The following is a 25,323-nucleotide window of genomic DNA, read 5'->3' as shown; positions in this document are numbered from 1 at the left end:
TACAGTGAAAATGCCAAGCCCAAGCAAATGTATGGAAATTAACAAACGCCTCACTGGAAAGACCCGCCATCCAAAAGTGAGGAGGAGATGGGATAGCTCCATAACCAAGCCAAGGTTCCAAGAAAGCCCCAGAGAAAGGGCACTTGGGCTGGGTCTTGAAGCGTGAGCAGGAGCCTGCCAGATGCAGGAGGCATGTAACAGAAGACACCCAGAGACAGAAGAGACCCAGTAGGGAGGGACGGCAGGCAGGAGGTGAGGGGGCCCTGTGCCCAGTGGCTGCAAATCCTCTAGCCTGGACTGAAGTACTTGAACCTTACTCCCCACATTCTAGAGTGCACAGGATATTTGGAGCAAATGAGTGCTGATCCACTTTGCACTCCAGGAATGTGCCTCTGGCTGTGGAACGAAGGATGCTCAGACAGGAGACAAAAGTGAGGAGGCTGACGACCCCGGTGCAAGTGTGTACAGCCTAGTGCACATCTGCCCCCTGCTCAGGAAGGCCCTGCCCCTATCTGAGGATTGTCCCCAGCCAAATGCCATGTCACCTCCAAGCCAGCCCAGCCCCTGCAAGCCCAAACTCACGTCCAGGTCTCTGCTCACCTCCGGCTTGCGTGGCCAGTGGTGCCTCCCCAGCGCTCCCTCCTCCTCCAGGAGGAGCCACGGTGGAATCTGTGGCGGGCGGGCACAGCACCTCTCAGGAAGGCTGCCATGCTTCCACTAACCTGGCTAATACTTCATTACTGTTTTGTCAGTCCCATCCGCAACCCCAGAAGGTGTACCTGGGAACCCTTACTAAAGCTGGTCTTCCCAGCCATGCCCGCACCGCTGATGCTATGCATACTTACAGATAAGGCAGGGCCACTGCGATGTATGTGTCTACCCCTCCTGCCGGCTGAGCTGCCTCTCAATGTGGCTACCTCCTCCAGGAGCCCTCCCTGGGGTCCCCAGCTACTGCCTCTCTGCACCCTCTCTCTTTTCTTTCTCCTCTCTCTGCAAGCCTCTTCCTGCCCCCCTCACACAGAGCTCTATCCCAACCACAGCTTTTCTAAAACCCTCTTGCCAAGGGGCCTTATAAGTGCTTCCACTCTTCTGTCTAGTAACTTGAAATTCCACCGAGGCTAGAGCTCAAGTTTAACCACATCTAACTGCCACTGAACACAGAACAAACACAGAGACAATGGTGTTTGTTCCTGCTCTGCCGGCACCTCAATGACTCCCAAGTCACTTCCCAGAAATTATAGCCACCTCTCGGGTTCTGGCTGTGCCCTCCCTGTCTTGACCTTGGTCCGGACTTGGAGACACATTCACTGAAAGCCATTTAAAATGAGTCCTGTCTCTCTCCACCTGAGTCAGACTTCAATACCCTTCTAACCTTGTTTGCTGTACCCTTTTCAGTTTGGAGATCAAGTCTGGACAGAGAAGATGGAGGCCCAATGGGAACGGGCAGGCTCTACTTCCTCTCCCCGCAGAGCTGGGATGCTCTTCTTGCTCTCTCTCCTCCCCTCGTGTCCACAGACCTATGCTTGTCATCTTCAGCACTGACCCCTCTGCATGCACTGGAATAGGCTGCCACAGCTCTCTCTGCTCCCCTCTATGGTGGATGGGGGCCCAGCCCAGAAGCTGCTAAGCAGTGCACTTCAGTAATGAAAATGAACATCCTGCTAAGCCCTACAGGCGTTCCTGCAACTTGTTCTGACACTGTTCCCAGAGGCCTGTGGCACTGTGGGGAGAGTGTCCCTCCCCTCCTGGCCACCTCGCAGCTGCATCTGATGTCTGATGGCAAATGGAGGCCAGTCCATTTGAAGGGCTGGGCTAACCGCAAGAGGAAGCGAGATTCCTTGTCCATTACCTTCGGACTGATGGCCCTAAGGCCTTCCCTTCTTATCCCTGTAGCCATGAAAAACAATGTGTACAGTCAGAGAGGGGATGGGCCCAGGTTAATTCTTCTGCCTCTGGGAGAGAAGGGCCAGGACCCAGAGAGACAGGGCAGACCTACGGTGGCCTGACAAGTCCTGGCCCTGGACCCCTGCAGAAGAAGGGGGCCCTAAGGCTGGTGTGGGAGGAGAACTTCCCACCACTTCTGTCTGCCGGTCCATTCTGCAGGACGCATCCCTGCCCACTGTCCTGACCAGCCACTACCCGGCCACTGCTCCCTGGGTTACACAGACTTCAGGCCCAGCAACTTTTTCTTTTTTCTCTTCCCCATCTTTGACTTAGTCGGCATGCCTCCCCACTGATACTCTTCATCACACCTGCTATCATTCAGGGCACAAGGTTTTGTGCTTTGCTACTTCCTTGGGTACAGAATTTCTTCTCCCTCCCGTAACCCATCCACCAGGCTCTGAGTTATAGCTACCTTTTCAGAATCTATTTTTTCCCGGTTTAGTTTTGGGAACTTTTCTCCCCATCTTATCGAGGCTGGAGAGCAGGACGGTGTCCCTTGAGCAGAGAGTGGCTGGCGACTGTAACGGTCCATGGTGCCTGGGAGTGGAGGCTGAGCATAGGCACTGAAGCCCCGGGAAGGCTGCTCGGGGCCCCGCCAGCATCAGCTCTGTGGCTGACGCTCTAGGACCTGGCTGCAGCCAGAGACACAGCCAGACAGCGCTCCTAAGTGCCACTCAGGACACCATTTCCATGGGACAGTTCATTCTGGGATCCTAATAACCAATCTTCAAGTGAACTTTTTGAAAAAGACACTTTTGTCATCAGGGGACTACTTGCATTTGGATGACTTGTTCAAATAAATGTTGGTTTAAAATAATGCTACCTTTCCAAACAATGCCACTTCTTTCTTAAAATTTTTGTTTTTACTAAACCTTATATTTGAAAAAAAAGATGATAGAAACCTATAAAACTGACCCTTCAAAGAATTAACATCACAAAGCACATGCACACCCCAGCACAGAGAGGCGCATGCACACCCCAGCACAGAGAGGCGCATGCACACCCCAGCACAGAGAGGCGCATGCACACCCCAGCACAGAGAGGCACAGGCACACCCCAGCACACAGAGGCGCACGCACAGGCACATGCACAAATGCGGTCTTTAGAGGACTCTCAGTTGCGACTGTCCTTCAGCAGCAGATCAGGACATATGCTCTTGGGCAAAGAGCTGTCATCTACCACCCGCAGGTGTACAAGGGGAGGGGAGGTATCTTCCTGGATGCAGGTCCCATTGTGCAGGAAACTGAGAGTCTCAGTGGATTCAGGCTGCAGGAGGCTTCAGGATTTTACACAGGTATTCACTGCTGTACTGCAACTCTTCATTCAAATCCTCCCCAGGAAAGACAGCTTAAACAAATCTAAGCTACCCCACGTGAAACAGAGCAACCGCTGGGAAAGCAGCCAAGGAAGGGAAACAGAATGTATTTACTATCAAAGGACAAGGCTCTCAGATTTATTTTAACCTCTTGGTTGATCTCAAATTGAATGTAATTTTACTGTGCTTAAAAGAAAAAAAAAATCCTAATATTCTTCCTCTAGAAGGTCATAATGCTACACCATGAAAGAAAAGACGAGGACAAGGCCAGGATTACAAACAAATAGATCCATTTCAATTACAAAGGCCCATAAATTATGCTTTATGATTTGTCACTGGATATCTGGTATCACAGGAAATTTTCTTCACCTGTGAGAAACCGTGTCTTGAAATAAGGAATCCCACACATCCATGATTAAGGACAAAAAAACCCAGGAAATCCAAAGAAGTGATAAAAAGCTATTTAAAAGAAAACCTAAGAAAATATCAGATGTTATAGAGGAAATAGTTTTCATTTGTTTAAAATTATCTGTGCTATCAAAACAACTAAAAATATACCACAAAACTATCAAATTGATAAAGTCCAATAAATCTTCATGTATGAATCATCATATATCTCTTCTTCAAATGTGAAATGAAAATTCTTCATTTTTCATTATATGTTGTACTACCTAACCATAATAAATTTAGCCTATTGTACATGGTCTTGACCAATCTTCTTTTTCATCCTAAATATCAGTAATAATATCAAAGTGAATCTACTGCCCAGAATCCCAGCCAACAGATGAAAAAGACAGAAGGAGAGAAAGACAGCATCTGTTAACCAGTGACTACTTGGTCTGCTACTTCATACAAGACCTTGTCCACACCATATCATAACCATGTCAAATACGAGGGTTTCTGCTTTACAAGTTAGGAAACTAAGGCACAGAAGTTAAACTTATCCAACATATCACAGCTGTAAGATGATGGAACCACAACTCAAACCCAGGTCCTAATTATGCCCAGTCTGTGTTCCCTCCATTGCACCCGACAACTCACTTTTAAGCAGGGAAAATTGAAGCGAACCACCAAAAAGCAACCCTGCATGCCTGTGCAGTTCTCAGCTGCCCAGCCCCCTTTCAGGTGGCAGTGCCAGTCCTGTCTCCACCCTGGAGTGACTGAGTCTCTGACTTTGAGAGCAGGTGTTCATCTCTCTGAAACGCTGGCATCACCTGTTGTTGGACTCAGAAGGAACTGTGGACATCATCTCTCCAGGTGTGAAAATCTTTCCATTACAGTCCCCAATGTTCAGCCACAGCTGAAGAGGTGCTGAGCATGGGGAGTCCCCCGTTTCAAAAGGCAGCTGTTTCACTGGACAGCGAGAACTGTTGGTGGCAGCTTCCTCAGATAAAAACAAACGCTGCTTCCTGAATGGGCACGGTGGCTCACGCCTATGATCCCAGCACTTTGGGAGGCCAAGGAATAGGGATCAGTTGGGCTCAGGAGTTTGAGATCAGCCTGGGGAACATAGCGAGATGCTGTCTCTGCAAAAAATTTTAAAAATGCGTCTGGCATAGTGGCACATACCCGTAGTCCTAGCTATGTGGGAAGCTGAAGCAGGAGGACTGCTTAAGCCCAGGACTTTGAGGCTGCAGTGAGCTATGATTGCACTACTGCACTCCAGCCTGGGTTGGTGAGACCCTGTCTCAAAACAGTAACAGAAACAAAAAAATGCTTCCCTCTAATTTCTGCTCAAATAAAAGAAACAGAAGTCTCAAATAAAAAGAGAAAAAAAGTCTTCAGCCTCTTTTATATGGTAGCCTTTCAAATATTCAGACATCACGATCCCACTTCCCCTTGGAAGCCCTTCTGTAAAAACATCCACAGTTACTGCACGTGTTCCTCATCGGACACTGCTTCCGCTTCCTCAAAATCTGAGTCACTGTCAGCCGGACTAACTCTAGTTTATCAGCATCCCTGAACACTCTGTGCTCTGAAGAGAACTAAACACTTCAGCTATGGGGTGGGAGCCGAGAGAACACTGGATGTCATGTGACTGCTTCTGGACACTGTATTTCGACTAATAAAGCTTAAGATAACTATTTTTAAACAGTTCCATTACATTTCTGGCTACTGATCTCAGCCCTTGGTCTCCACTTTCTTGCTTGTTGGAACAGGAGAAGGACAATGGAAGATTTTTAAATGTTGGCTAGAGTAAGAAAATAGGCCCCCTGTGGAAGACAAAATGGCAACTAATATTTAAAAATGCATGCATTGCCATTGACCCTGCAATTTCACTTTTAGGAATTCATTTCAATAAAATAATCATGGACTTACAAAGATTTACCTCTCAGGATACTGGCTGGAACCCCTCTTTATGTCCCACAACAAAAAATAAGTTCAATGAGCCGATGGCCGTCGAGATGTTGCTGCCATTAAAATGCTATAGGAGATGTTTATGGACGTGAAAAGGAGTTTCCGATATATCGCCCAAGCAGAGATGGTACACCACAGTGCTGTATTTGTAAAAATCTAGCTGTAAGCAGATGGTAGGGGACTGCCCATAGAAAAAGGCCCTGTTTCAGGAGAGGAGAGGAGGGTGGCCCCCGATCAGGGAGTCAGAGCCCAGGAGGGGCTCTGAAAGAGAGATGGGCGTGTGTGGAGAGACGTCTCAGCAAATCCCCCAAATCTACTGAAATGCTAGTCACCTTGTGGATGACCTGAATTTTCATAGAAATTCATGAAAAGATTGAACTTTGAATGTGGGATAAAACCCAGGACCTGTTGTCAGAGAGGCCAGATGCTTCAGGAGCATTTGGTCCCAGGAGCCAACTCTAAGAAACTGTGTGCAAGGCCTGAGGCTTCAAGTGCGTGGGTCTCGGCGCGTCCCATGCAGAGGAGACCCCTTCGTCTCAGCTATGGGGGCAGCACACCCACCTGGGTATACGCCCAGGGCAAGTATGGAGGAACACGCAGTGGGAGAGGAATGGTGGTTGTTTCTGGATGGTAGAATTATGTATGAATATAATTTTCTTATTTTTGCTTATCTGAATTTCTAAAACGTACAATACACACATTGCTTGCTTTTTAAAAGATGCTTCCCTAAAGACACTGACAGCCACTTATTTTCCTTATGACAACACTGTGCAGATCACTGGCCTCAGGCCTGGCTCATGAAGAACTACGGAGACTTCGCTCCCCACAAGTGTCACACGGTTCCACCTCACACGACACCTATCACAGGGCACATGGTTCACAGAGACACAGGAAGGGAATTCTGACCCACAACATGGGTGAACCTGGAGGAGTTATGCTAAGTGAACAAGCCAGAAATAAAGGACAAGTACTGTAAGGCTGCACTCATATGAGGGACCCAGAGGAACCAAATTCATAGAAACAGGAATACCAGGGCCTGGGAGAGGCAGGAATGGGACATTGGTATTACATGGGTACAGTTTCCATTTTGCAAGATGAAAACAGCTCTAAAGATTGATGGTGGTGATGACTGCACAACACTGTGAATGCGCCTAATGCCATGGACCTGTACGCTTAAAAACGCTTAAAATGGCAACTTTAGTGTTATGCATCTTTTACCACAATTAAAAAGATAAATGCACAATGCCAGAACCCATTAAGTCACCTAGAAAAACAAAGGGTCGGGGAACACTTCTCTCTGATGCTGCAGCAATGCTGAACAAATAACACAAGTGGTTTATCTCATCTTTCTTCCGGCAGGTGCGAAGTAGAAAAGCTAAAACGTCTCTGTTAGGATCAGTGGCAATTCACACCCTGGATTTAAGTTCTCTTAACACATTTCATCATTCCCATTTCATTCATCTTTACATGAACATTAGCAATTTCTGTTCTGAGAAATCCACTGTCTGGGGTAATTGAACCAACAGCACATCGGGGAGGGGTGGCTGTGATGAAGACACAGCCCAGGACCAGGACGGGGAGGGCCCTCAAGGAGAATCCAGACAGCCTTAGGACTCTCCTTTCTGAACTCTCTCCCTACCCTCGTCTCTCCTAAGCCTCAGCCCTTTACACAAGGTTACTAAGGAATACAAGAATGACACTAAGGTCTCATAAAGGCAAAGAGAAAATCTGCTCCAAAAGGCCACGTTGACCAAACGGTGAGAGATCTCCAACAAGAACCTCATCAACAGCTGTCCTTAGAGGCAGACCTCGGCCTTCCAGCCCCTACAGCTGCCCCTGCTCCTCTTCCGGCCCCACTCCTCTACTGGCCCCTGCTCCTCTTCCGACCCCCGCTCCTTTGCCGGTCCTTCTGCCAGCTGGCTGGCTGGTCAGATTCAGAGACAATTACAGGGAGAAACTTATTTTTCAATCCAGAAGTTTTTCCACACCAAGGGGAAAAAATGACGTTCTTCTCTATCAGATAGATTTCCAAAATACAAAATATTGACTAATATACATACTCTATTTGAAGACAATATTTTAAAAACCAACACTGAAAAAAAAAATTCAGTGGTTCCAAGTAGAAAGCATGATGCTGAAATAGAAGCAAGGGTCACAGAGTTTATGGGCAAAAACTCATCCACAGTAGACCTGAAATGTGGTATGAGGGTGGGGGGAACTACAGAGATATCTTTTTAAAGCATGTAAAAGAAAATAAAATTGGTGATTCCAATCTGAGAATAGAGATTAAAGGGAAATGGTAAGACACAGTTAACAGAATCAAAGAGTTTTAGAGCAAGAATGTATCTAAATTTTACAGACAAGGAAAACAAAACCCAAATACTCCTTAATTTGTCTAAGACCACAGGACTGGTGGCACAGCTGAGCCTAGAGCTCCCGGCCGTCATCCTTGTTCCAAACCCAGATCCCGTGCTCCCAGGTTATTGTTCTTGCCCCCATTCCATGACTTCCAGCTGGCACTGCCACTTGGGTGGTATACTTTATCCAAATTCCAGATTCTTCCCCAAAGTACGATGAACTGAGGCAAGAAATAGAGTTAAAACAATAATCTGGGTTTTTGTGACCACGGCAGCCCCAAGAGTGGTAGTCTCCAAAGTGGGGCCACACAAGACAATCTTCTGGGGCAAAGAAAGAAAATGACAGACATTGTCAAGTATTTTCCTCATCCTTTATAATAGCTTATTTTAAATACACTTCATGATACAAACAGGAGGCAGGGAAATACTGGGTAGGAGAGAGTGGTCCCTGGCAAGCACCACACCCTCAAGCCTGGAACCGTAGGGCCCAAAGTGAGAACATGCATTTCTGTTTTCCTGCCCAAATGTTGCCTTTTCCAAAACCACCCCGGCCCGCCCCACCCTCCATCCTGTACCCATAAAAACCCCAGGCCCTACCGGCAAAGCAATAGAGAAGGAGAGAAGAAACAGCCGGATGTTGGAGAGAATCAGCTTTCAGAGGGACAGCTTGACAGCGGGACTTTGGAGAAGAGTTTGGCCGGGGACAGCAGGACTCCAGGGGAAGACCATCTTCCCACTTAACCCCCTTTCTAGCTTCCCATCCCACTGAGAGCCACTTCCAGCACTCAATAAAGTCCTCCACATTCACCATCCTTCAATTTGTTTGCACAACTTGATTCTTCCTGGACACCGGACAAGAATTCAGGTACCAAGAGGGTGGATGCAAAAGGCTGTCACCCTGACCTTGCACTGAGCTAACACTTAAGTCATCTGTGGACAGCAAATCTAAGAGCACACTGTAACATATGCCCTCTGGGGCTCCAGGGGTCACAGGTAGCCCCACCCAGATGCTGCCGGGGGGGCTGCACAGAGTTCTACTCCTGCCGACGCCCAAAAGCACTCACCCCAGCCCCTGCACCCACTCACCTGCATGCTGCTCCTCCCATGAGGGGCTGAGAGCTGTGGGCTGAGTCCTGTGAAGGGGTCAAGGGAACTATCCCATTTCATTTAGAATGTATCAATAAATCTGTATGGCAATATGCATGTAATTCCTAAGTAAGCATTTGAATACATATGTGTGAGGGAGGTGGCCTAAATATACGTTTGTTCATAGAGTGTGAGATGAGAAAATTGGAGACTGTCGGCCTGGAACGTCACTGCTCTGCCCTGTTAGATCCGGCTCCTTCATCTGTCAGTGGGTTCTGTGGCCATAAAAGCATCCAGCTTGGTGTCATGTCTTCCCGCCCATCTGTCTACAACTGCTACATGCCCAACACACACAACACAGGAAGCCACTGAGCTTCCTGAACAAACCACTGACACACTGGAAAGTGCCATGGCCAGTAGTTTCTTGCAAAACTTTAGCTGTGTTCCTCATGCTTGGGAAAATGTATTTTTCAATCACAAGGAAATAATTTCTAACAACAAAAAAATTATGTGTATGCTGGTTTAGTAAGAAAAATGGTTTCAACATAAAAAGGAAAGAAAGCCTTTTGGCAAAATAAAAAGACATTGTGCATTTATCAAAAATTACTACTAATAACTCAAAAGAGAGGCAAATCAGTACATTCCGATCTCTTTGAAGATAAGAAAACCAACTGTATGCAATAGTTAAGGATATGAAAGGCAGAGTCAATGTGAGCACTCTAATGATTTTAAATAAGGTATGACTCTCAATGGTCGAATCCAGCCTATGACCTGAAGATGGCTTTTCCCTCCCTCTCTCTATTTGCCTGAAAACCATCAGAACACTTGTATGTTTTTAATAGAAGATAATCCATAGGAAGTCTCTCATTAATCCACACAACAGAAGTGTGTATCCTAGCTTCCTATTATTATAATAAAGGAATATTAGTTAACTATTCTATTCAGATGCTCCCCATTGTGTGGGTAATGTTTACTTTACATATGAAAGAACTGTGGCTCAGGGCTTCATGACTCATCCAGGAGCTGGAAAGATGACAGGGAGGCCGACTTAACACACAAATTGACTGCATGCATACGTCCAGTCAGAGTTCCTGGAGGAGACAGTGACATACCTGCATCTGGTGTAGGTGGGACAACGCATGGGGAGGGCACAAAGGAGGGGCTTGGACTCCCTGGGGTGACGCTTGTCCAACCACAGTCAAGAACACAACGTGCAAACACTCTCACCAGCAAACACTCTCACCAGCAAACACTCTTGCCAGCAAAGCAAACACTTCATAAACGGACGTCCAGTTCCCAATAGGCATGTAAGGAGCTTGAACGTCGTTATTCCGTCCTAACAGTAAAAAGCTGAATAAAATGAAAAATCAGCACTTCTTAGAGATCTGCCTTGGATCTGTTGGAGAAATGTCACAAGCCACAGCCCCCCAAATTGGACAGGCGAATACAAGGAATCACAATTCACTGGAGCAGAAGCCTGTAAGTAGAAACCCCTGAAGATCCACTACGGGGGTAGGAAAACCTAAACTGTAGTGGAAAATTCCCGGAGGCTCACTGTGGACAAGCCTAAGAGATTAAAAACTCCAGGGGGACCCAGTCATGGGGGTGTGGTGGCTATATTTGTGTGAGTTTTACCTCCTGGAGCTCTACCAGATCCTCACAGTGAACACTGAAGAAATATCCCCTCATGCTTACAACAGCGAGAGGGGAAAATAACCATTTTGAAAGCCAGGGCACTGTGTTCTTATTAATAAGGCCTGCCATTGGGAGAAACTATTTAAACAGGGACTAAACTGCTGGCATTTATCAGAGCCTGTCCAATCTGAGGAACAGGAAATAATCAGCCTCTGCTAGACTTTAGTATCGCCTAAGGATGTGGAGAGGGGGAAGCTGAGAAGCAAATGTGAGGCTCACAGCCCAGATACAAAGGTTCCCTAAAAGAATGAGACCAAATCATAGGACTATAGCAAGCTTCCCCTCCCACTACACCTTAACACCACACAAGTAAAGGCCTGTTTACCAGGGTTCCGTGCACCAAGTCCATCACATCCAGCTTTCAACATAAAATTACAAGGCACACTAAGAGGTTAAACACACACACACACGCGCGCGCACGCGCACACACACACACACACACACAGGCACGCACAGTTTAAAGAGACACAGCAAGTATCAGAACCAGACTCAGATATAGAACAATGTTGGAATGATCAGATCAGGAATTTAAAACAACTATAATTAATATGCTAGGGACTCTAATGGAAAAAGTAGGTAACACACAAGAACAGACAGATAATGTAAGCAGAGAAATGGAAATTATGAGAAAGAATCAAAAGGAAATGCTAGAGATCAAAAACACTGTAGAGAATGAGGAATGTCTTTAATGGGCTCATTAGCAGACATGACATGCTGAGGAAAAAAATCTCTAAACTTGAGGACATGACATTAGAAACTTCTAAAACTCAAATGCAAAGACAAAAAAGATGAAAAAAATTGAAATAATATCCAAGAACTGTGGAACAACTACAGTGGTGTAAATATGCATGATGGGAATATCGGAAGGAGAAGAAAGAGAGAAAGGAACAGGAGAAATACTGGAAGCAATAATGACTAAGAATTTCCCCAAATTAATGTTGAACACCAAAACGCAAATTAAGGAAACTTAGAGAACACACAGAATAGTATGAAGGCTCCAAAAACTACACTGAGGCATATCATATTCAAATTGCAGAAAATCAAAGATAAAGAAAAAAAATGGAAAGAAACACCTTACCTATCAATAGAGGAGCAAAGAGAAGGATTATAACTAATGTCTTCTCAGAAACCATGCAGGAAAGAAGAGAGGAGAGGGAAATATTTAAAGGGCTCAGAGAAAAAAAAAAATGACCACCTAGAATTCTGTACCATTGAAGATTGATCTTCAGGCCAGGCACGGTGGCTCACGCCTGTAATCTCAGCACTCTGAGAGGCCAAGGTGGGTGGATCACGAGGTCAGGAGATTGAGACTATCCTGCCTAATGTGGTGAAACCCCACCTCTACTAAAAAAATACAAAAAAATTAGCTGGGCGTGGTTGGGCGCCTGTAGTCCCAGCTACTCGGGAGGCTGAGGCAGGAGAATGGCATGAACCCAGAAGGCAGAGCTTGCAGTGAGCTGAGATAGCACCACTGCACTCTACCCTGGGTAATAGAGCGAGACTCTGTCTCAAAAAAAAAAAGACTGATCTTCAAAGATGAAGAAGGGATAGAAACTTCCTCAAACACAAGTTGAGGGAATTTGTTGCCAGTAGACCTGCCTTGCAAAAACTGTTAAAAGCAGCTCTTTTAACATAAGAAAATAACATCGATCAGAAACCTGGATCTACATGAAGAAAGGATGCATCAAAGAAGGAATAAGTGAAGGTAAAATAAAAACTTTTCCTTTTATTTTTTGAGTTGTAGTCTTGCTCTGTCACCCAGGCTCAGAATAGTGGTACGATCTCAGCTCACTGCAGCCTCCACCTCCCAGGTTCCAGCGATTCTCCTGCCTCAGCCTCCCAGGTGGCTGGAATTACAGGTACGCACCACCACACCTGGCTAATTTTTGTATTTTTTGCAGAGACAGGGTTTCACCATGTTGGCCAGGCTGGTCTCGAACTCCTGACTTCAGGTGATCTGCCTGCCTCGGCCTCCCAAAGTGCTGGGATTACAGGCGTGAGCCACTGCTCCTCGCCTGTTTTTCTTATTCTTAATTGAACTAACATATAATGGGTTGTTTGAAATAATAATAGCAACAATATATTCTATCATGTATTCTTTTATATATTATATACATATGCTTATGTGGATGTAAAATGAATGACAGCAATGACATAAGCGATGGGAGGGAGGAATCAAGAATACTTTGTTACTATAAGATACGTGTACTACCTGTGAAAAAGCATAGTGTTATCTGAAAGAAGACCAACTAATTTTTTTTAAAGACACATAATAGATATGCTGAGAAGAGAGAGAAAATGGGATCATACAGAAAGCTCAATTAAAACGACAAAAGGCAGAAAAAGTGTGAAAGGTAAAAGTACAAACATAGAATAAGGGCAATAAATAAAAAACAATAACAAATATAGTAAATACGAATTTAAATATATCAACAATCACTGTATACATCAATGGTCTAAATACACCAAAGAAAATACCAAGATTGTGAGAATCGAAAAATAAGTCCCAATTATATGTTGTCTACAACAACTCCACTATAAATAAAACAACACACATAGATTAAAAGTAAAATGATAAAGAATGGCCTTTACCAAGAAAAGTTAGATCTATCATGCTAACACTAATCAAAAGAAAGTAAGAATAGCTATATTAATTTCTGACAATGTAGACTTTAGATCATGGGAATTTTTAAGGGATCAAGAGAGCACTACACAATGATTTTTTAAAAGTCTATTTTCCAAAAAGATACAACAATCCTTAATGTGTATGTGCCTAAAAGGAGCATAAAAATGCATGAGGCATTTTTATGCCTCATGATAGAACTGCAAGGAGAAATAAATGAACTCACTGTTATAGTTTGAGACCTCAATAGTCCTCTGTTAAAAATGGGCAGATCCTGCAAGAGGAAGCTCCATAAGGACAGAGTTGAACTCAACAACACCATCAATCAACTAGATATAATTGATATCTATAGACTAATTCAGTCAAAAACAGCAGTGTACACATTCTTCTCAAACTCACATGGAACATTCACCAAAAGAGACCACATTCTGGGCCACAAAGCATACCTTAACAAATTGAAAAGAACAGAAATCAGACTGTGTGCTCTCAGAACACAATACAATTAAACTAGATTCAATAACAGAAAGATAGCTAGCTGGGAAATCCCAAAGTACGTGGAGACTAAACAACGCACTTCTAAATGACACAGGGGTCAAAGAAGAAATCTCAAGAAAAAATGTTTTTAAATTTCCAAAGTAAATAAAAATGAAAACAAAACTTATCAAAATTTGTGAGATTCAGCAAAAGCAGTGCTTCCAAAGAAATTTATAGTACTGAGTGCATACACTGGAAAATAAGAAAGATCTAAAAGCAATCATCTAAGATTCTACTTTAAAAAACTAGAAAAAGGAGAAAGTTAAATCCAAAGTAAGTAGAAGACATAATAAAAATTATTACAGAAATCAATAAAATTGAAAACAGAAAATCAATACAGAAAAAAAATAAAACAAAAACTGGTTCTCTCAAAATATCAATAAAATCAATGAATCTTTAACCAGGCTAAGTGAAAAAGAAAAAAGGCACATTTTACTAATATCAGAAATGAAAGTGGGGATATAACTATAGATCCCATGGATATGAAAAGGACAATAAGGAATAGTATGAACAACTCTATTCCCATAAATTCAATAAGCTGGATTAAATGGACCAATTCCTCCAAAGACATACTCTGCCAAAATTCACATAAGAAGAAATAAACAATTTGAACTGGTCGTATCTATTAAAGAAATTGAATCAATAATTAATAATCTTCCCAAACAGAAAGCACCTGGCCTAGGTGTGTTCACTGATGAATTCTGACCCACATTTAAAGAAAGAAATTATACCAATTCTCTACAATCTCTTCCAGAAGATAGAAGCAGAAGAAATACTTCCTAACTCATTCTATGAGGCCAGCATTACCCTAATACCAAAAACCAGACAAAGACATTTAAGAAAAGAAAGGTATGGCTGGGTGTGCTGGCTCACGCCTGTAATCCCAGCACTTTGGGAGGGCTGAGGCAGGCAGATCACCTGGGGTCAGGAGTTCAAGATCAGCCTGGCCAACATGGTGAAACCCTGTCTCTAAAAAAAAAAAAAAAAAGAAACGAAAGGTACTGATTAATAGCTCTCATATGACCACATGTAGGAATTCTCAACAAAATAAAGCAAATCAAATTCAACAATGTATAAAGAGAATTATACACCATGATCAAGCAGGATTTATGCCAGTTATGCAACAGTGGCTCAACAAATGAAAACCCATTAACGTAATCCATCATATCCACTAGCTAAGCAAGAAAAATCACATGATCATATCAATAGATGCAAAAAAACCACTTGACAAAATCCAACACCCATTCATGTTACAAATTCTCAAACTAGGAATATATGAGAACTTCCTCAACTTGATATAGAATACCTATAAAAATCCTGCAGCTAACATCATACTTAGTGGTGAAAAACTGGAAACTTTCCCACTAAGATCAGGAACAAGGTAAAGATGACCCCTCACCACTCTTCTTCAACATTGTACTGGAAGTCCTAGCTAATGAAATAAGACCAAAAAAAAAGTATAAAGATTGGAAGAAAATAAATAAAATTCTATTTGTTCATAGATCACATGATTGTCTGTGCAGAAAACCTGAAACAATGAACAAAAATTTCCTAGGACTAATAAACAATTACAACAAGGTTACAAGATGTGAGGTCAATATACAAAAGTCAACTGCTTTCCTATATACCAGTAACAAAGGAGTGGAATGTGAAGTGAAAATCACAAGACCATTTACATTAGAAACTCCCAAAATGAAAAACTTAGGTACAAATCTGACAAAATATGTATAAATTCTGTATGAGGAAAACTACAAAACTCTGATAAAAGGTATCAAAAGAATTAAATGAAAAAATATTTGACATTCATGGGGAGTAGGACAATATGGTCAAAATGTCAGTTAATCTCAACTTGATCTATAGATTCAATGCAATTAGAGCCAAAATCCCAGCAAGTTGTTTTGTGGATATTAACAAACTGATTCTAAAATTTACAAATTTATATGGAACAGCAAAAGATCTGGAATAGCTAAAACTACCTTGAAAGAAAACAAAGGTGACTAACACTACTCGGCTTCAAGACTTTACATGAAGTCATGGTAATCAAGGCAGTGTGGTAGTGGCAAAATAACAGACAAATAGACCAATGGAAGCAAATAAAGAGCCCCAATATAGAACCATACGAATATTGCCAACTGATCTCTGACAAAGGAGCAAAGGCAATAAAGTGGAGAGAAGAGAGTCTCTTCAGCAAATGTTTCTGGAAGACCTGGACACTCACATGCCAAAAAAAAAAAAAAAAAAAAGAACCTAGACACAGCTCTTACACTTTTCACAAAATTAACTCCAAATGAATCACAGACCTAAATGTAAAACACCAAAGTAGGCCAGGCGTGGTGGCTCCCGCTGTAATTCCAGCACTTTGGGAGGCCGAGGCGGGCGGATCACCTGAGGTCAGGAGTTTGAGACCAGCCTGGCCAACATGGCAAAACCCTGTCTCTACTAAAAATACAAAAATTAGCTGGGCTTGGTGGCAGATGCCTGTAATCCCAGCTACTGGGAGGCTTAAACAGGAGAATCACTTGAACCTGGGAGGTGGAGGTTGCAATGAGCTGAGATTTCACCACTGCACTCCAGCCTGGGCAACAGAGTGAGACTCTGTCTCAAATAAGTAAGTAAATACACCAAAGTATAAAACTCATAGAAGATAACATAGAAGAAAATCTAGGTGACCTTTTTGTCATGGTGAAGACTTTTTAGAGAAAGCACCAAAGGCATGACAATGAAGGAAATAATTGATAAGCCAGATTTTAATCAATTAAAATCTTCTAGGACACTATCAAGACAATGAGAAGATAGGCCACAGACTAGGAGAAACATTTACAAAACCCATATCTGATAAAGGATGGTTATCCTAAATGTATACAGACTCTTAAAACTCAACAGTAAGAAAATGAACCACTGGATTAAAAATGCGCAAAAGGAGTGAACACCTCAGAAAAGAAAATATACAGATGGCAAATAAGCCTATGAAAAGATGCTCAACATCATATGTCATTAGAGAACTGAAAATAAAAACAAAAGTGAAATACTACTCCACACCTATTAGAGTGGCCTAAATCCAGAACACTGGCAACACCAAATGCTGGTGAGGATGTAGAGAAACAGGAACCCCCGCTCACTGTGGTGGGAATGGAAAATGGAACAGCCACTTTGGAAAACAACTTAGCAGTTTCTTACAAAACTCAGCATACTCTTACCATATGATCCAGCAATCATACCCTTTGGTATTTACCCAAATGAGCTGAAAACTTATGTCTACACGAAAATTGGTACATAGATATTTATAGTAGCTTTAATCATAATTGCCAAAATTTGGAAGCAACCAAGATGTCCTTCACTAGGTGAATAAACAAACTAATACACCCAGACAATGGAATGTTAATTCATTAAGAAATGAGCTATCCAGCCATGAAAAGACATGGAGGAACCTTAAATATATATTAAATATTAATATATTAAAATAAATATATATTAAATATATATTACTCAGTGAAAGAAGCTAATCTGAAAAGCTGACATACCCTATGATTCCAACTGCCTGACATTCTAGAAAAGCAAAACTTCAGAGGCAACAAAAGGATCGCTGGTTGCCAGGGGCTGGGGGGAGCAAAGGATGAATGGGCAGAGCACGGAGGACTCTTAAGGCAGTGAAATGACTCTGTATGATACTACAATGGCGGCTAAACGCCATTATGCATTTGTCCAAACCCACAGAATGTGTAACATCGAGAGTGAACCCTAATGTCAACTACAGACTTTGGGTGATGATGACGTGTCAATGCAGGTTCATGGATTGTAACAAATGTACCACTCTGTTGTGGGATACTGACAATGGAGGAGGTTGTATGTGTGTTGGGGGTGGGGTGCAGGAGGTATACAGGAATTCTCTGTACCTTCCCCTCAGTTTTGTTCTGAAGCTAAAACTGCCCTAAAAAATAAAGTCTATTAAAAATATTTCATGAACTAATATATACTAATATATACTTTCTACTTCAGTCTATTTTTATTTTCTTTTCAACACATTTTGGTCACCTCCTATTAAAGTTTTAACTTGACCACCCACTAATGGGTCCGATGGAAGTTTGCAAAGCAGTGCTTTAGGGCGGTGTCTCCTGCTGACCTATGGAATCCAGCCTCTCCCCACAGACCACCTGCTCCAAGAGCCACGCTCGGTCCACTCCCAATCACGTGCTCAAAGCAAGATGGCTTCCTGGCCCCCGGCAGTACCTGGAGGGAGGGTCTCCATGCTTTGTGCTTTCTCTTCTCCATTGCTGTGATGAAGGTCTTTCTTTTTAATGGGGTCAATTTCATTCCAGTCCTCCTAGGGGAACAAAGACACTGAATGAGTTGACTGGTTCTTCAAGCACACCTTCATTCATCAGTTCAATACATACCGAGTCTTAGGAGAGTAACACTTGGCCCTGGGGATGCACTGATGAGCAGGAGAGAGGGCACATCTTAAAGACCCCACACACCAGAAATTGTTAGGGAGTCAAGATGCAAGGGGAGAAAAGTATGGGCATGACCTTTCCCAAGGGTTTGAATTTCTCTCTTCATTTTATATTTGTATTGCTTATCTGTGGGAAGGAAATACTCCAAAAACTCCCAGGGCTTTGGGGATTTGTGAGGGTGGGGAAGCGAGATAGGGAAAGTGGATTAAATGAAATAATTCTAGAGTGGTTAAATTAAAACCATTAAAATGAAGGTAGCTCTCCAGACATCTTAGGTGCTTTATGGACATCTTAGGACCAGATTCTCCCTAAGGGCTCCTTTGAGCTCCCCTCAGAGAGTGTTAAATGATTTAATTCCACTGACTAACACAGGAGCAGGGGGTAGGGCCACCAAGCTTTTTCTAGGACTTACTCTAACAGAACTGCCAATGAAACAGAGATACATATTAAGGACTCAATGTGAAAACAGAATAAGATATAAGCTCTGGCAGAATTTATTCAACTCATCTGGGCAAACAATTTACTCTAATTTATCAACATTAAATCAGACTAAATAACAACTGCACGACCACAGAGCTAAATATATATTTTCCACCACTGGGAATCTGATTTCTGTGACTAAAATAAGAAAGGTTTCTGTATATAACCCAAATCAGAAATAAGCCATGGCTAGTAATTTTCCCACCAGACTCGTGTGAGCCAAGCATCGTCAGCTGGCCATTTTCCTGAGCAGATGCGATTAGGCGGATGCGCAACAGTAATCCCTCCCTGCGGGGCGGGGAACCCAGCTCTCCCCGGGTTTATTCCACCAGCACTCCTCTGGACCAGTGCGGACTGTGTGCTGCACGCACGTTCACCACTGGAGACGTTTTGGTTCTTTACTTAAAACGTAAAGTGAGATCTGCAGAAGGGTAAACCTCAGGGCCTCGGCCAAATGACACATTTTTTCCAAATGCAACTTGCTTTGCCAATAATCTGCATTTTTACTCAAGAGGTGCGGTAATTAGAAACTGTGCCTAAGACTCCCCCATCTCTTGGCCAGCTTTTGCTTCCGTTGCTTCTCTAATGAGGCGATACAGCTGGGTTTATCACATCAGGGCTGCCGTGAAAATGGCAGGAGGGGAAGAACTGTAGCCTTGGCGGGCTGGTGAGAGAAACCATTCTGCATCCGGGGGTCCAAGCCCCACCCACCCAGCAGAACGCCTTCCCGGCCTTTAAGTGCCCCATGTACTTTTGCAAGTCTTACCCCACGCTGCAACAAATGTATTAAAATGCAGCTGTATCCCAATTTAAATAATTTTTACTGCAAAAAAGTTTTGAAAAGATGTATTTATAACTTGGCTTTTGAGATTACTTGGCTATAAAGAAACTTTCAATTTACTACTGGCACTGATTTTGCGGGAACCCTGGCAGATAGGCAACGGTGAGAGAATTTAACCCACCAACTGGCTTTACAAAGTAAGGAGATACATGTGAATACGAAATCAGCAAGTAATGAAATTACCACAGTCACACTCTGCAGACTTTTAATTAAGCATTAATTTTTATTTTGAGGCTTGATTGTAGCATTGTGGCTGATAAGTCCCACCTCTCAACCCCCACCCCAGCATCTGGCCTTCTATGTACACCAGCTAATGGATCAAATCATTTAAACTTGTAGCTGAATAAAATCAAAAGTGAACACTGCCAATGGGGCTGGTGACTCTAGCATATTTTCTACATGTAAAAATAATGTCATCATCTGTAGTCATTATCTGACATTTGCAGGTCAACCATCAGTGTTTTCCCAGAAAATAAACTTTTTTTTGTGTGCCCACAAAAAAGATTGATTTGCCCACAGGTAACACTCCTCACCCTCCCTTCTTCCTTCCAATCAATGATGCCTACTATAAAACTAGTGCAGGGTGAGCACTCCTCAACCTCCCTTCTTCCTTCCAATCAACGATGCCTACTATAAAACTAGTGCAGGGTGAGTTCATGCCCATATAATTAGGGCATGACAAGGCACCAAGCAGATGGAACAAGCCGTGCCATTTACGAATACCTACTATGCGCCAAGCATTGTGCACAGACCCTCTCTCATTCCTGCATTTTATAATTCCTGTCTTACAATGAGGACACATAAGATAGGCTAAGCAATTTGTCCAGGTTACGCAGCTGGTAAAAAGCTAAATCTGGCCCTTTATGTAAGTCAGAGTGGGAATGACAAGCTAGGGCTCGATTTAAACTAAATTATAAGAGCCTGATTCTCAAAATGTCATAAAAACCCAAGAATACATTTCTAGGAGGTCACTCACATAGGACTGCTTTGTTCTGGACTTCCAGGCCAAAAACTGCAGATTATCATCTTAAATACCTGCTCCTACAGTAAAAATGGGGAAGGGGAAGAGGAGCCCCCAAGGAGGAGGAGGGGGATGACAGTGAGGAGGAGGAGGGGGAGGACAGTAAGGAGGAGGGGGAGAGGGAAAGGAGGAGGAGGGGAGAGGGAGGGGGAGGAGGAGGAGGGGGACAAGGAGGGGACGAGGAGGGGAGGAGGCAGAGGAGGAGGGGAAGGAGGGGGAGGGGAGGACAATGAAAAGGAGGAACCACCATGGTGACTGCTGCCTAACACAGTATTTACGAGGTGCCAAGCCCCACTCTGGACACTGCACATATGCTCACCTTCCTGCAATGCTATTACTATTCCAATTTTACAGGTGAGGAAGCCAAGGCACTGAACATTTAGTGTTCATATGAGGCTGGATCCACACCCTGGGGAGCTCAGGGCTGGAGTTCATGCTCTCAGTCATTTAGCTGCACTGCCTCTAGATAAGATAGCTTCCTCCCTCCCCCAACTAAATAGCCAAAGTTCAATTAAGACATTGTACTAACCATTCATCTCAGAATATGTCTGGTCACTAGTAGTAAATTCCTACAAAGATGGCTGACTAGGTTCACTGGCTGATGGAGCACCCACACTCAACCCACCTTGTCTTGTCCCACTCTCTTCTCTCCACCCCTACCGAGGGCCTTGGCCTGGTATTAAGAAAGTCAGCTCCTAGAGACACAGCAGGGGCCAGGCATCTTGGCCTGTGCTGTGCAAAGACACCCACAGCCAAGCGTGGGGAACAATGGCCCAGAGGCACAGGCCCCACGTAGAACAGGGCCCCGAGGAAGGCGGTACACGGAAGTGGTACCTCGGTGGAGACCTAAGGGAGGCAAGAAGGAACAATGGGGACTAGCGGTGGTGGGTGTACCAGACAGATGGAACAAGGGAAAGATCAAAACCGGGAAGGCACGGAAGTGGCAGGATAGTCTGAGACCTGTATTCTAGAAATATCACTATGGCTATAAGGTGGGGGCAGACTAGAGGGCACAAGAGAGCCCAGGAGGCCATTTCAGTAATGCAGCAATGGGAAGATGGCATGCTGGACCCAGTCCAGGTCCCGGAGGGACAGAGCGGAGACAGGTGCAGCTAGGAGGGGCTGGCAATGCAGCAGGAGGAGTGCGAGGGGGAAGAAGAATCAAAGACGGCCCCAGGTTTCTGACTGCAGCACTTCCTACACAGGTGTGATGTCCACTGAGAAGAAATGCAAGACAGTTGCTGGGGAGGGTAAGAAGCAATGCTAGGAAATAAAGAGGAGTTTGGTCTGGAAATGATGAAGCTACTGTGAGATACCAAGAGGAGGCATCTGCAAATAGATGGAGGCACAAATCTGGGGTTGTGAAAAGGCCCCGGGTAATTAAAGCTACTGGTGAGCAGGAGGGAGACCACTCAGGGAAGGTGAGGTGTCAGTGCAGGGGAGAGGAGAGGCCAATGCTGCAGGGACAAGTAGGAAAGGAGGAGACCCCACATGACACGTGGGGAGCAGCACTGGCCTCGGAGCCAGAGCCTTGGGTTCCAGCTACGCCTCTGCCAATGGCAGTGGGTGTCGGAGTCTAACTTCTCTAAGATTAGGAGGCTGGGCTCAATGCCTCTTGCACAGCGGGTCCCTGCCTGCCCAGTGTTCTTGTGTAGGTGATACATTCAGTTAGCACTTGGGGGTCTTTTACATTTGCTTCGCCCATGTTTGATATCCAAAAAGATTTCAGGTTCTTTGAGGGTAAGGAAAGCTGTCATATTCCTTCTGTATCCTTATGGTACCATGTGCGCTGGTGGCCTTACAATAGTTGCTCAATAATAAATGCAGCTGAAAAAAAAAAAATCCTCGCCCTACTTACTCAGATTGATTGTACCGGCTTCGCCTACTCTGCAGTGGAAGCTTTTCGTTACAATCCCCCTCCCATACATTTACATACATTATAAGACTTATTTACACTAGCATCAGTGCCGCTCAAAAATGGAAATGTACTGAATGCAAATGTATGAAGAAGGCTCTTGCGCCCAGTAGCCACTGGCATCCTGGCTGTGCTACCAATAGATCTGTGTGTTTTCTCCCTTTTAAGGGGAAAGTGATGCAGTGACAGACAGGTCCTCTTTTTAGTGACAAGTATAAACTGCTGAGATTAGACAAGTAATGATGTGGTTTATGCTGGGTCAAAAGTTGCAGAGAATTCAAAGCCTGTGATCTTGTAAGCCCGCTTTGATTTCCCAGGATGCAGACCCATCTCTGCTTTGTTTCCACCACCCTCAAAGGAGGGATGTTGACAGTGAATGCAGAATGATTACCCCACAGACAGATGGTGCTTCAGGAAGGTGTAGACAAGGGAGGGCTCAGCAGCTCTGACCAAATACTGCATTCCATCAGGGAAGTTTAACCAGAGGTCTAGGATGCCCTGCCAACCAAATGAGAAACATGGGACAGGAGAACGCTGCTGCCCTGCCTGGCATCACCCCTTGGTCTAGAGTATTGGATGCATCCACACGCAGCCTCTGGAAAGACCTAGATGCCCTAAAGTATGGCGCTGTGGTCTTCTCTCCCTTTGTAAATGGCATCTGGGCCAGAGAATGAGAACTCTAAGTCTTCTCCTACTTACTAACTTACCCCAGCTGGTAGTGATTATTGTTATTAGACATTTTAATCTGGTTCAAAATTATGTATCCTAAAACCTCAAAATATGTATCTCCCAAATTGTTCTTACAAATGCACACAACAGAGGCACAAATGGAATTAAACCAGGCCATGAGTGTAATCAGATGGGAATCCATGGCTGAGCGACGTCTACTTACCTGCCATAATCAGAGAGCACAGCAGCTCAAATTCATCCTATTTCTAAGTACATAAAATAGCAATGACATCTAAATATTATGACACTATTTTCAGAAGCAGTAAACCCAACAGGTGAGTTTATTAAATAGTTATGGAAACTAATTAAGTGTAAATATAGGTTTCGTTGTTAATAGAATATTCCCAGTATAATCTGTCTCTGATCCAAATAAGAAAAAAATAAGAAGTGTTCTTGGCTCAGTTGCCAAAGGCAAGTGGTCAGGGGAGTGGAGGAGGAAAGGCGCCGTGGGGATGAGGAGGTACAGTGGCTGGAAGATGAGCAAGCCCCTTAGGCACTATTGATCGAATCTATGTGTGCAGGGCACTGTGCAGTCCAACCATTCGTTTCCCAGAGGATTGGGAAAAAGGATCCAGAAGGGCTACGTGACTTATCAACTGCTGCAAAACTCAGTAGCTTAAAACAATAAATGTTTATTACCTCACACAGTGTCTGAGGGTCAGGAATCTGAATGGTTCTGGCCCACGATTTCTAATGAGGCTGCAAAGATTTCGGCCAGGGCTGCTGTTCTCTGAAGGTGTGCCTAGGGCTAGGGTCTGCTTCCAAGATGGGTAACTCACATGGCCAGGAGGCCCCAGTTCCTCACTGGGGCCCATCCAATAGGGCTGCTTAAGTGTCCTCCCAAGAGGCGGCTGGCTTCCCCAGTGAATATGAGGAAGAAGGCACATACAAGAGCAAGGGAAACACCGTGATGCCTTTTATGACCTAGTCTTGGAAATCACTCACTGTTGCCCTGTCACAGTCTGTTCATTAGAAATAATGAACCATGTCACCATGTCCAGCTCACGTGAAATCGGGTTTGGTGGAGCTGAGACTAGCCTCCAGTTTTGAGAGGAGGATAATAAAAAATTGGTTAATATTTAGAATATTCTAAAACCACTACATTTATCAATGCCATAAAGCTTGCTAGTGGCAGAGACTGCTGCACCTAGCCAGTCATTTGTGTGGGGCAGGGGTGGGGGGCAGGGGCTGTGAGGTGTTGGAAGCCCAAGAATTGAGTCACAAAAGCAGCAAAAGTGTGGCTTCATCTCACGCTGATGTCTTACCCATGTCCAATATAAATACAATTACCACCTCTGGTAACATTTTTGAATTATGAAACACCACTAAAATAAACATGCTTACATACATAAAACTAGATAATAACAAAGAATAAATGTTATGTATACTGCTAAATCATCCAAAGCTGCTTCCATATAATTTAAATGGCGAACATCATATTTGTTAACAGAGATATAAAAATATTACTGCTGGAGAAAACAGAAAATAAATGGGCTGTTTTTAATCTCTGCTTACTGAAATATATGTTGTCACTGTTAAATTATTTCAGCTGACTAGAACATATGGTCAGAGGCAGATTAAATTACCGAAAATACCATCTGAATGACTACTTGATTCCCTTCTCATCAGTTGCCTACTTTTCACTGTTATTTGATGACTTTTCAGTAATTACCACTACAGCCAATCCACACAGCAACCCTCAAGTTTTGGGGAAAAAAACAGGTTGCCAGAAATTTTTAAATGATGTAATAATTTATATTTCACAGCCCATTTCTCAAAAGGTAAGACTAAGCTAAGCTGCCAAGCTAAGACATTACAAACTAACTAAAATACTGTTTACTCGAAAGCAAATTTTTACAGAGTAGACTTAAGTTTCCCGCTAAAGACCAAGACCTCCCCTGATCAAGCATTTTCCCTATAAAGTGACCCATGGGAGAAGCAGAAAGACTTATTTCTAATTCTTCAAGGTTGGTG

General features: G+C 43.8%; 1 protein-coding gene across 1 annotated transcript in view; it reads right to left on the bottom strand.

Annotated features, from left to right (window-relative positions):
• Positions 1-25,323, bottom strand: part of GALNT2 (polypeptide N-acetylgalactosaminyltransferase 2) — a 215,067-nt gene that overhangs the window by 85,473 nt on the left and 104,271 nt on the right. Inside the window, exon 2 of the mRNA XM_031016643.3 lies at positions 18,140-18,233. Within this exon, the coding sequence (XP_030872503.3) occupies positions 18,140-18,233 (94 nt within the window). The remainder of the gene's footprint in view (positions 1-18,139; positions 18,234-25,323) is intronic.

The sequence above is a fragment of the Gorilla gorilla genome, chromosome 1 (genome assembly GCF_029281585.2).
Source record: "Gorilla gorilla gorilla isolate KB3781 chromosome 1, NHGRI_mGorGor1-v2.1_pri, whole genome shotgun sequence".
In the NCBI taxonomy this organism is placed as follows: domain Eukaryota; kingdom Metazoa; phylum Chordata; class Mammalia; order Primates; family Hominidae; genus Gorilla; species Gorilla gorilla.
The sequence above is the reverse complement of the archived record's forward strand: the minus strand, read 5'-3'. Positions and strand labels throughout refer to the sequence as shown.